The sequence below is a fragment of the Vicugna pacos genome, chromosome 24 (genome assembly GCF_048564905.1).
Source record: "Vicugna pacos chromosome 24, VicPac4, whole genome shotgun sequence".
NCBI classification, from domain to species: domain Eukaryota; kingdom Metazoa; phylum Chordata; class Mammalia; order Artiodactyla; family Camelidae; genus Vicugna; species Vicugna pacos.
This window is the reverse complement of record NC_133010.1, coordinates 25,338,113-25,351,053: the sequence shown is the minus strand read 5'-3', so window position 1 is coordinate 25,351,053 and position 12,941 is coordinate 25,338,113. Positions and strand designations below refer to the sequence as shown.

Below are 12,941 nucleotides of genomic sequence, written 5' to 3'. Positions count from 1 at the left end.
AGGGTTATTTTTCATTATAAAGTTAAATTTAATCATAAAGGAAATATGTGAAGTAGAAATGATAGGACAATTACCTCGAATCCTACCATCCTGACAAAAACAGTTCCGTACCTGGATGGCCTTCTTCCAGCTTGCTCTTTAATCCGTTCAGGAATTTTATGAAGATCTCTAACTTTTGTTTCTTATTTGGTATCACTTAGAAGAGAAAATAAGAAATTGGTACACGTTTGTAGCAACACGGATGACCTGGAGGTCGTCATACCAAGTACGTAAGCCAGAAAGAGGAAGAAAAATACCATATGTTATCACTTAGATGTGGAATCTTAAAAAAAAAAAAAGGACATAAACGGACTTGTTTACAAAACACAGACAGACTGACAGACTGCCACTTGCTTGGGATTCAGGATTTTTTGCTCTTGTTTTGTTTTACTGTGTGTTTTTAAGACAAGGCACATCCAAGAAAGCTAAATTTGATGCTATGGTGTGCTGAGTCTGATCAACTGAATTCTGTATTACCTTTTAAGTATCTACTTTCAGAAAGTCATTAATTAATGATGGGAAATCTGGCCTTATAGGATATGGTCTTGTGGTAACCCAAGAACGATCTCTTCGGACTGAGAACATAGGTGCATCGCCAGGGAGAGGATCCCGATTTGATTCACTGAGTGATGAATCCCATGGATCTCAAACAATGCCTAGCACATAGCAGGTGTTCAATAAATATTTGTTGAATGTTGACAGATTCAAAGACAGAAGGAGATAATTAAACAACTGTGTGAATGTTCTGTGCCAAAAATATTACTGACTAGATTCACACTGAAACTTAGGGAGGAAAAATGTCTTTTCAAGCCTGAAGTCTTCAGTTGTTCATCACTCACTCAGCCCTGTATGAGCCCTCGAGTGTGAATAAATAGGGAAGTCTCCCCTATCAGGAGGAAAATATCCCTGCTGAATGTACCCCAAGAGGAAACTTCAATTCCTTTGTCTGTCAATTTGTCATCTTTCCCAAAGCAAACGTATGCAATGTTTTTATTTTTATTTTTTTCTATTTTCTGGGTCATTGCACAAAGAGTCCACATCGTTCCTCCATCTCGCATATCACTTTCTCTGCCTTTCACGTGGGCACCCCCGGAAATGACTCAATCCTTAGTCATGGTGTCTCCATGAAGATTAGCAACTCTGCCATTCCCAACTTGCAGCACCTAACATTGAGATGTGAAGGCCAAGTGAGGTTGCCCAGGATGCACACTGTGCAACCTGGGAAAGCCTGGTGAGTATTACATTTTCCCAGCACTAGGACCCAATTTACTTTATTACAGCCTCATTAGAGGTAATGATATCTTCAGTGGACTACGTGCAGCATAAATAAATGTCAATTTCATGAGTATCGAATGGCTATGGTTGTAAACTACTTTTACATTTTTAACACTATAGATGGATTTATTGTTTTTTTTTTTTAAAACAGGATCTCAATTTCTAATACATACGATATGGAACATATTATTAAATACCCAAGTTGTAGAACTGGAGCACTCAGGCCCAAACACTATACTTTTAATGAAATAGAAAGACATCAACCATTGTCAAACTGTGCTGATGTGTCTGCATCACAAGACACTTCTTAATTAATACTTCTTAGTCTACACTGATGATCATACAAGGCACTGCAGTGTACAAAGTGATGGAATGTAATGGAGCTATCAAAATGTACCAAGTTATTGTTTGGTTATTTAATTAATAAATATGCTCTGTGCTCAGAGCATAACCCTTATGGTAAAGTTCAAGGAGCTTCCCGTTGCTAATGGAGATCAATGCATAGGAAATTAACCACATGCTTCCCTGTGACAGACAAACCACGTGTGGAGATTTTACCATCAGGAAAACTGTGTGGTTCCGTGCTAGCTTCAAAAGTCACATCTACCACAACATAACTGTTGGCTTCAAATAAAAAAATTTATATGGCATCTGGTATTTATTTATCCTAAATACGTATTTCCATCGCCAACGTCACAGCTTCAGAGCAGTTATCAAGTCAGCTTGTATAAAGCTCCAGATTGTACTTAAATGTTTTAAAACGTGGCTAAAAATAACTTTCCACATGAAGATACAGAGAAACAAACCCTGCACACTGAAGCATCATTTTCAAAAAAAAGACACAGGAAAAAGTAAAAATTTAATTACCGTAAATTTAAATATCAGAGTAAAGATTTTAGTCTCTTGCTGTTTTAATTTTTAAATTCATCTTGATGGATTAATTGCTTATTAGAATGACCACAGGCCCGCAAGGACTTTGGCATGAAAAGATAAAGGCAATCACCATGCTTTCCAATAGACAGCAAATTCACGGGAAAGAGAAAATTCCTACTCATCATGTTTTTTTTTTTCCTTACTGATTTTACTAGCCCAATGTTTGGAAAATATACAGTCTGAAGGTGAAAGAGAATGTGAAATACTCTTCGTTAACAGTTATAATATGAATACAGAAAACCACTATAACATAAGCCACGGGTCCAAAGCAACAATTAGAAGCTGACGCCAAAATGGTCCTGTAAGGGACCAGACAGGCGCGTCTAGGCTTTGTGAACCCTGCAGCCTCTGTTCCAATGACTCAGATTGGTCAGCTTGAAACCAAATATTTAACAAGTGGCCACGGCTGTGAGCCAGTAAAACTTTGTCTATGGACACTGCAATGTGAATTCCATGTGTCACAAAATAGTGGTATTATTTCGAATTTTCAAAACCATCTAAAAAATGTAAAAACCATTCTTAGCTTGCAAGCCACACAAAAATGGGCAGCTGGCCAGATGTGACCAGCAAAACATTGTCTGCCAACCCCCTGAGGCATCACAAAACCAGCCTGCCCGCACACGCAAGACCAGACACAAACACCCACGCAAGAACAAATTCAACAACATTTCTGGTAAAGGCTCTTCAAAATTAACCCTTGTGAAGCTTTGGTTGTATCTCCGTTCAAGGTGCACTGACCCTGGAAATCGATGAAAGTCATTTCTGTTTGAATGGGAGAGGGCCAGCATTGGAACTTGTTACTGAAAGGAATAGATCATTCCACACATACTAACGAAAAAAGAGGAGGAGGAAGAGGAGAAAACCCTGAAACTAAGCTGTATTTAAAACTCACAGCTGTATATACATACCAGAAACTCCGTCTTAAGATCTGCACCTGAGGATAGTGTCTGCAAGCTTGTGAGATGGTATCTCCTTACCTCTAACAGTGATATTTCATCGAGAGTTTAACTTCTCCCTTTTGGGCAGACAGGTCAGCTGGGCACAGGTCCATGTCCTCTGCATCACACTGGGCTTCCAGTAAGACGACTGCTCTGACAATACTTCCGGTCTATACCACGCTTAATTGTATGCACTTTTAGATTGCTCACTAATCGTATTTTTGTAATTCTCTCCCTTAAACGGATTAAGTTCCTAGAAAGAATCGCTCATCATCCTTCATCTCCCACAGTAATCATGTTTACACTAGGGCTCAAAGAAATTTTTTGATGACTAAGTTTGTTTAATAAATAGCAGGAAAAAGTATGCAAGTATCTGAGGTTCTACATTACGGTAAAACATTGAGTCTGATGGGGGAACCGTCACTTCCCGGAAGTCTTATCTGGACCCCTGGCCACAGGCATCGTCAGAGGAGAGGGGAGAGGAGCCAGACTCGCTGCACCCAAACCACCCACGTGTCCCAGCCCTGACGTGCACCCTGGCTGGGACTGAATGTTGAGGAAACACCCTGTGTAACCATCAGAAGCCAGATGGAACTGACACAAGCAACAGAAGATACAACACTCAGGGATCTTAAGTGGCAAAGGCCTCACAGTAATCACCAAGCATTCCGCTCATCAACAGAAGTAGAACAAATTCAAACAGAACATTTAAATGCCCCACTTCAGTCTTCCAAAGACAGAGGGCCTTCAAAGGCCAAACCCCTGCAAGGTCACTTCGCTGCTGTTGCTTCCGTGACTGGACTGATTGTTCCGGGACGTAGCTGGTCTTTGATATGTGTTACCACCTGTGTCACGGCCTTTGCTAGAAACCCGTCCTTTCTGTATTGGAAGCCTGGACACCTTGGTCTGAGACGGTGCCCTGGGACATCGCAAAGGAGAAAAGGACAAGACGGTAACAAGAAACCCCTCCTTCCCCTCCTTTATGGAGGGAGGTGGGCCATCTGGTGACGGAAACAGCACTCGCGGAGGCTGAGGACAGTCCTGCATCACGGGGGCTCCTGTGCAGTCAATGCTTCGAAATTAGGCTTAAGTCTAAAGGACCACAAAATGAAACCGACTACCTACAGTGGAAAATCATAGAACATTCAGCAAATTAGAAGATAATACACGAAGGAAACCTGAGTGCGCTCTTGTGGAGAAATCTCCCAGGGCTAAATCTGAGTTCTCCCATCCCATCCCCAATACCCCGCCCCCTCAGCCACCCCCAGCCTCTCCGCACACAGGCTGGTTCTCCAGGGAGACGGCAGGTGAGGACCAAACGACTTCAGGATGACAAGCCCCTCGGAAAAGACATCTCCCCCGAGGGTCTGCTATGCTGGCCTCCCCCACCTCCCCCATCACTGACAAGAATGAAGCAGGGACTAGAATCTAGAAAACAACTAAGGTACCAGTGACTGCATCACAAGTAACATTCAAATCACATACGGACAAGAGAAAAAGAGAGACAGGACGGAAGACCATCAGCGTGGGGAAGCCACCCAGAGCTAGGAAGATTTTGGAGTCCACTAAAGCCACAGGGCCAAGGGGCTCAGTGACGCTTTCCCTGGAGTTATAGGAGGTAAACATGGGATGCAGACGGCAGGAACGCGGTGGGCATCATAACTGGTAAAGCTTAACTAAGTGAGAACAACGTTAAACCCCGTTTCATGCTTAAAAGCTGCCTTCCCAAGATTACTAAGTGTAAATATTGCTACATTTAGATGCATCAATGAAGAACTTCATAGCCATGAAAAAGTATAAAACCTGCATTTTCTCTGAAATCCAAATCAGAAAGACATGTCTTATGGTCTGAATCCTGAATGGGGCACACTCATCACCCCGTTTGTCAAGTGAATCTGCAAATCTAAAATTGTAAAATTGCAGTCCAACACCTCAGCCTAAAAATGGCGCCCGTTGGAATGATCAAGCTTCCACCTGAGTAGAGTCTATGAGTCACTGTCCTCCTACTCTTCCTGCCAAACGAGAAGCAGAATTCTTGCTGGTGTTCCGTGGACCAAATGTTTCTCACACCCTTCAGAAAATTTACTGGGCACTTCTGCAGCGGAAGAAGTGTCAACATGTGAGCACCACCATTTTATCAGAAAGCTTTCAAGGTCACTGGTGTCCTCCCAGATTCCCCAGGCGCCAGACAAGACCTCCCAAGGTCTCCTGTTTGTGATGGACACTTTGTTATTGGGATTCCTCAGCTAGAGCTCCACCCACTAGACACATTTGCCAGAAGAGACATCAATCTACCTCCCATATCTGCTGCTTGAGAAAGGATCGATTGGGTAAAGCCCATTAATCCAGCGCAGGTGTATCAGAGCTAAAGGAAGTAAACTTTAATTTGACTTTAAAGGGAGGCACGCAAAAGTCAACTCTTGGTCGTTGGTCTTCTTGCACCATCGTCACTAGCTAACCAGTCTTTGCCAATGCTCTCAAAGACCAAGGCCCTCACTCATTCAACCAATACCCAGTGAACATCTACTGTGATTAAGACTCCTGGACGCCTCTGATTTTAAAAAGAAAATGTAAAACTAAAAGCAAACCTGATGGCATCCATGGATCAGAAGTTGGTTTGGTCAAGGTGTTCACTTGCTCCCAATTGAAGTCATCATCTTCAGCTTGGCTGTATCCACAGGTGCTATAAGGCTCATCAAAGAGGCATCCACCTAAAATGTGAAAGAAGGAAGAGTAATGTTAGTAACAACCAAATCTCCGGGATGAGCTATGACGACTGCAAGTCCGAGTAACCGTAAAGCTGCCTGAAGCTGAACTAAATCCAGCGTGGCCTTCTTCCTCAGGAGCGGTGGGTCCTGACCCCCACGGCATCCTTGCTAAGCCCTAGCTGAGTAGCAGCCATGCCTTGCCAACACTGTTGTATTACACTGCCCTATGCTGTCTTCTCAAAAGGAAACCAACATTTGGTTTGTATACTCCAATGGAAAGTAAGACCTCAGCAAATTTATGATTCATATCTTTCAGATTCATATGAATTTGGAATAATTTATCTTGTGTTCAAAACTTTAACAGAACCATGCTAGGTGTCCAAGGTGTTTTCAATAGAAAAAAAAATTATAATTTGCCCCCCAAAATGAAAAAGAAATGCTTTCACCACAGCATTCACACAATGGTGGGGGACAAAACACAGTAGAGACCGCAGACATAGCTTACAAAATATTTTTCTGAGCATTATTCTAAATCTACCATAGAAACAGGTTTTCAATTTACAGAGGTTATACATTTGCCTACAGTCCACACAATTTTCAAAGGCAAGAAGAAATCCAAAACTAAACATGTGGTAAACATCTGCTTAATTTTGATGTCAAAAATGAAGCTACTGAAATACAGAAACAAAGAATACATGAAAATGCACTAGATGCAAAGCAGGTCCACTGTTTCAGCATCCTGCAGTACACTGATGATTTTAAGCCCCACCCCACAACCTCTTAAATGTCACCTGCTACTTTGAATTATTACAGCAGCCAATCTCTTCCCCAGCACTTCACATTGCAAAAGTGAGTGATAATATCAATCATCTTAATTATCATGAAAATTCGACTGCCCATTATATAATGCTATTAATGACATTAATGAAAAAGATTAATTATAATCACTTGCCAAAGACGAGAGTTAAGGGTCTGGTCAAGAAAACACAAATACAAGAATTTAATTACACTGTGGCTGTAATGTGTCCCCTGCTGGCAAGAAGGTAAAACAGCAATTGCATAAACTCAGAGGTAAAAGAGATGTGAAAGGTCACGTTGCCCAACTTCCATCCAAGTGCTTACATCAGTTCTACAACCTGCAAGGCAGACAGACGGCTTCTGAACAGGGGAGGCGCTCGGAATGTAGCAAAACCTACCGTGTAGACGATGCCCCGTAAAAAGGCCCCAACACGGCTTCTTGAAGTGTACGCCCATTTATCTTAGCTTTGCCCCATGAAGAAACAGTGAAAACTCTCAGCACCTACATAGGAAAGCTGACTATTAGAAAGGAGCTGTTAAATCTCTACATTCTTGCCTCTCCAGGCAAACTTGCTCCCCTCCCTTCCTCCCACTGGAAGGCTCTCAGACGTCCGCCATCCTGGCAGGAATTCTCTGACCACCGTCAGGTTCATCAGCTCTCTTCCAAGCCAACAACTCCCCGTCCAGCAGCCTGAATTCAACCGGCTACCTCCCTGGACCTCATGTCCTTCAACAGTCTGGGCAGAGTGTTGGTCTGTGCTGAGTTCCTGGAGCCTGGAACCCCACACGTCTTTCTCATTACCACTCCCATCCAGCTATTTCAACTCCTGCAATAAGGCAAGTGACTTTCTGTCCACATATCCTTTCTAAACCCCGTCTCACTGCTTGCAGCGCCTCCTCCAGCCTGTCGAGAGCTTTTGGAACCTCAATTTCATCATTCAGGTCTTAGTCATCCTACCTAGCTTTGGGTTTTCTGCAAATTTCATTAACCAGTCTTTCTGCCTCCAAATCACTGACAAAAAATGTTCAACAGGGCCGAGACGGGGACCTCAGACCCTCTTAAGAGGTGTCCCCCAGCTTTCTGAGGTTGTGTCACTAGCTCCAGGCATGACGGTGAAACGAGTAGCCTTGGACACTGTCTTCTGTGACACTTTTAACAGAACTGACAAATTACATTCTTCTGGGAACAGAAAACTCATTACAAAGATAGAGCATTAACTCCATATTTCACCTTGACAACAACTGGTAATTTATACTTCCTTCTCACCCAGCCTTAACAAGTTCAGAAACAAAGCGGATTTGTTGAAATCACGGAATGCTAACAACTTTCCGATTTGGGGTAAGAAGTGTTAGAAGACTATGCAAACATTTATGAGAAATACCTTCCCTTGGTTGCAAATCCTAATTTTCACATAGAAAATAGCTTCAGCACTGTGGAAATAAGCCCAAACAGCAGTAGCATTAACAACATTGAAAAGAAAGAAACAACCATGCGTTGTGACAGAAAAGCCCCCCCCCCAATGGAAACACAGGCAGAACTCTGAGGAAAGTCCTGCTGCACAACCTTAAACTGTGAGAAACAGCTTCGGGGGCCCACAGTTCAAGGCTGGTTAAAGACCTGGCTTAGGGAGCAGCTGCTGGTACTGCAGGTGTAACCCAGCATAGAGGTGAGAGCCTGCGTGGCTGACAGCAAACCCCAAAGACTAATACGACACTGGAGCAAGGATACAATTTTCCCATTGCAGAAAGCTGTTTTCATCACTTGAAAAGAAACATAAAAAGAATGTTCTGGTTCTTTCTGGACCCACAGACGATGACTGAACTACTGTTAAATGGGAAAGACTGTGAATTTTCTGTTGCCCAAAAGATACACCCCACCGCACACCAATGTTCAGACCCACCACTGGCCTTCATTCAACTGATGCAAGACGCTAAAATTAGCAAAGATGGTTTGTCAAAATTAAAGTGAGATTAAAGTCAACAACAATGGGATATAAGCAACTAAAGAAAGCACAAGGAAGCCTGTAGTTTTCAAGGCAACTGTGTGTAGAGGTAAAATGAACAGGTTCTGGGCTCAGAAGCCTTGCTCTTCCCCATTCGTGCCCTGGTGGCTTCATGTCTGTAGATAAATCATCTAGCCTCTCTGAACCTCGGTGTCTTTGTCTATGAAACAGAGCTCACATGTTCCTCACATGGTATTTCTGGCAAATCAGTTAGGTAGCAGGAGTAGCCAGTCGAACATAGTGTGAGGCACGTCCCCCAATATCAACTATTACTAGATCTTAAATTCTTCTTACCCTCCATACCTCCCATAGCAATGGCTCTCTGGAGTTCATTTCATTGCAAATAGTTACAGCATAACCCAGACCCCAGCCCCGCCTCTGCGTGTGCATGCCTGCTGTTAACACCGGACCTGCCCTGGCTGTGCATCGATATTCTGCTCAGATGATGAAGAAAAATACCATATGATATCACTCATAAGTGAAATCTAAAAAAAAAAAAAAGACACAAATGAACTTATTCACAAAACAGAAACAGACTCACAGACACAGAAAACAAACTTGTGGTTACCAGAGGGGAAAAGGCGTAAGGGAGGGACAAACTGGGAGTATGCAGATACTAACTGCTATGTGTAAACTAAATAAACAACAAGGTCCTACTGCAGAGCACAGGGAACTATATTCTATGGCTTGTGATAACCTGCAATGAAACAGAATGTGAAAAGGAATATATATATATATATATTATATATATATATATATAATATATATATTATATATACATATATATCTGAATCACTATGCTGTACATCAGAAACTAACATGCATTGTAAATTGATTATACTTGCATTAAAAATTTTTAAAAAGGTGAATGTAAAAAAATATAGTTGCAATATAGAATTGGCAATGTTAAAGTGTACTTTGTAAGGAGGTGAAAAGTCTGGGTGTTCGTGCAGGAACACAGCTGTGGGCTCCTCCCGGGGGCCCTGGGAGCAAAGCACGGAGGCCAGCTACCAGGGAGGGTTTGGGGCCAGTGAAGAATGTGATGAGGCAGCAAAGTCCCTGAAATCTAGTGAAATGAAGCATTTCCAAAAATATGTCTCCCCCATTTTCAGGATAACACAGTTTGTCATCGTGCATAGGACTGCGATCAGCAATAAACTGCCAAGGCTCCTCTAGAATTGTCTTACGTAGACCAACGCCCCACATCTCATGGCTGGACCATGTTCTTCCACCAAATCCAGGTATATGATTTCTCTCTTGTGGAGGAGAATCAGGACTAAGTCAAAGTCATGTACAAGATGGAGAGAGGTGACGCAGGCGGGAGGGGTGGCGGTCTGCATCGCTCATACTCTCTCTCTTACGGGTATATGACACACAAACACACACGTGAGCTTGCCACATGCCCCCATCATACCCTGAGAGAGGCTTTCCTTAGCAACTGTAAATACAATGCACAACTTGTGTTGGAGAAAGGAGTTGTCACACAGAGGGAAGTGTCAACTGCTCAGGTAATGGGCAGCCACCATGATGACGTCTGCACAGGGATGCTGACTGCACGTTCCAGAACACGCAGTGCAGCCCGATTACACGGAAATTAAATCAGTAAAATCGAAGAAAAGGGAAAGTTAGAAAGCTGGTAAAGTAGAGCAGAGAGGAAAAATAAGGATGAGATTATCTGGGGATTAGGGCTGGGGCTCCACCACCAGCATCAAGTCATAAACAACGTCACTGGGGCCACTCACAAGCCCTTAGCCACACATCTTACACCGAGCTTTGGGGCGGCCAGTGCCAAGAGGACAGTATGACTGATGACACAAGTCACAGTATCGATGAGATAATATTAATACTAAAACTAGTAACAGGGGCTTACATGTATGGGGGACTTGTTTAAGCCTCATGCCAATCCTACAAAGCAGATCCTAAAATCCTGGTTTTACAGATACAGAAGCCGACACACAGAAGGTCCCAGGTCTCAAAGCCCTAAGAGGGGTCAGCAGAGATTTGAACCCAGGCATCCTGTCTTGAGAGCCCACATGCTTAACACTAGCCCCCAAACTGAAAGGCGAAACGGAAGATAGCTCCTAACCCAGAGGCAACGATCTTCCCAGGGCCTGGGAAAAGCGATCAACACGGATTAATGAACAGGGTTCCCAGGAGGGCAGAGAGGCGGGGTCTGGGTCTATTCAGGAACACGCCAGGATGGCACATCGCCAAACTTCAATTAGAGAACCTTGACTTCCTGGGAGCTCAGTGATTCTAGGATAAAAGCTGGGCTATCCCTGAAGGTGGTCTTTATGAATATCGCTTCTCTCAACAAAGTCTTAGTGGGCTACCATCAGCTGGTGAGTTTTTCCACCAACTAAAAAGTACAGCTCATCTGAGCTTATTACTAAAGCATGCTGTCATGTGCCTCAGAAATCAGATGAAACCATTATTTCTTTCATGAAAACTGAAGAGTTTGAAAGGAGCAGGTGTCTGAAAGTCTAGGAATTCTGCTCAAAAGTAATTTTGATTATAACTCTACCTCGGTCATCTTGATATTCTCTAGAACTGGAACATGGTAGCATTTAATAAATGCTTTTTTCTTTTTAGAAAACTGGGTAATGAATTCTCCAAAACTCTGTGCAGAATTTGGCTACAATAATTTTGCCTAAAAAGTTTTTTAAGTGTAGTGTGATATCCACTTAAACAATGAAAGCCGTATCAACAGAACCCCACAATACACCCAGCACCATCCTGGTGTACTCCAAGATAAATCAGCTCCAGATGTGTCTATATCACTGAACTTGTTCATTTTTCATTATGGTTGAAAACTGTAAGCTGGTTAAATGTTAATGAAGTCTCCACAAATTATGGCTTTTGCTTTAGAAAGGTTGAACTCTTTTTTTCTTTTTCCTGGCAATAATTAGACAGCAAGACTAGTTGTCTATAAAGGTCACTCACGATTTATGAAAATAAAATATTGTCATTTGCAGACTGGAGGGGATTTACCTTCCTCTTTCTCTGGAATAGCATAATTACTCCGTAGATCCAAGAGGGGCATGACATCATTAAGACAGAAGCTATAATGGAGAGGACGGGCCGCTTTTTTCTCCAAAGGGAACCTTACCAAGTTCTTTCCCATGACAGTTCTATATCCTAAAACAACTCCAGGACTGGAGAGAAGACAAAGGGAATCAAACTGATAAGGATTAGGGCCCACTCTCCAGAGCGGTATTTAAGCAAACAATTTTTGCTTGTGACCACAGTCGTGACATCTTAAGCCAGCATACCTACATGCACATTTTACAAACCAAATTTATCTTTACTGAGGTACACTGACCTTTTTCATTTCTGTTCTATTCAGTTTTGTAAAAGGTTGGGTCTGGGTCCACAAATCTGATTTCCTGATCCTTCAAAGGGTGCTACCAGTAGCCTCTAAGGTTTGGAGGTGAGATGCATCACCTGGGACTCTCCTAGAAATGATCATACTGGGTGAAGCAGTCAGATGGAGGAAGACAAATATTTATCACTTACACGTGGAGTCTTAAAAAAAATGAGACAAATGAACTTATTCATAAAACAGAAACAGACTCACAGACATAGGAAAAAAACTTATGGCTACCAAATGGGAAGGGGGTGGATAAATTAGGAGCTTGGGCTTAGCAGATACAAATGATTAAATATAAAATAGATAAACAACAAGGACCTATTATATAGCCCACGGAACTCTATTCAATATCTTGTAATAGCCTATAATGAAAAAGAATATGGAAAAGAATATGTGTGTGTGTGCGTGTGTGTGTAACTGAATCACTACGCTGTACACCAGAAACTAACACAACATTGTAAATCAACTATACTTTAATTTAAAAAAAGGAAAAAAAGTTACTAGTCAACACTTGGATGCGAGCGCCCTCCTAAGACCACCAGAATGCAACCAGTGATCTGCAAAGACCCCCTGGCTTAACAACTACCGTTTTGTGAACATCTACCACGCACCAGCCAGATGCTGCTTAAGACAACAGACAGTCATATTTCATTTAATCCTCATAACCAGTGCAAGACTACAGTCTCAGTATGTCTAATCAAAGAACTAACTTGTCCCAAAACAAAACCCAGGCAAATGCTGCCACGTGTTATTTCATCCTACAAAGCCTGAAGGGAAGCATCAGTGTCCTTCTTGCCAGTTGCTGATGACGGAGTACCTCTCCGCCCCAAATTCACGTTGTATTGTTTGCTCTGTGAAAATGGACCCAGATCCTCTG

The 12,941-nt window shown here is 42.5% G+C and overlaps 1 protein-coding gene across 6 annotated transcripts in view; it reads right to left on the bottom strand.

The window, feature by feature from the left end:
- PTPRM (protein tyrosine phosphatase receptor type M) overlaps positions 1–12,941 on the bottom strand; it is a 643,552-nt gene that overhangs the window by 430,463 nt on the left and 200,148 nt on the right. For all 6 annotated transcript variants that reach the window (XM_072949242.1, XM_072949243.1, XM_072949238.1 and 3 more), the window contains one exon: positions 5,774–5,896. In XM_072949242.1, the coding sequence (XP_072805343.1) occupies positions 5,774–5,783 (10 nt within the window). In that variant the 5' untranslated portion in view covers positions 5,784–5,896. The remainder of the gene's footprint in view (positions 1–5,773; positions 5,897–12,941) is intronic.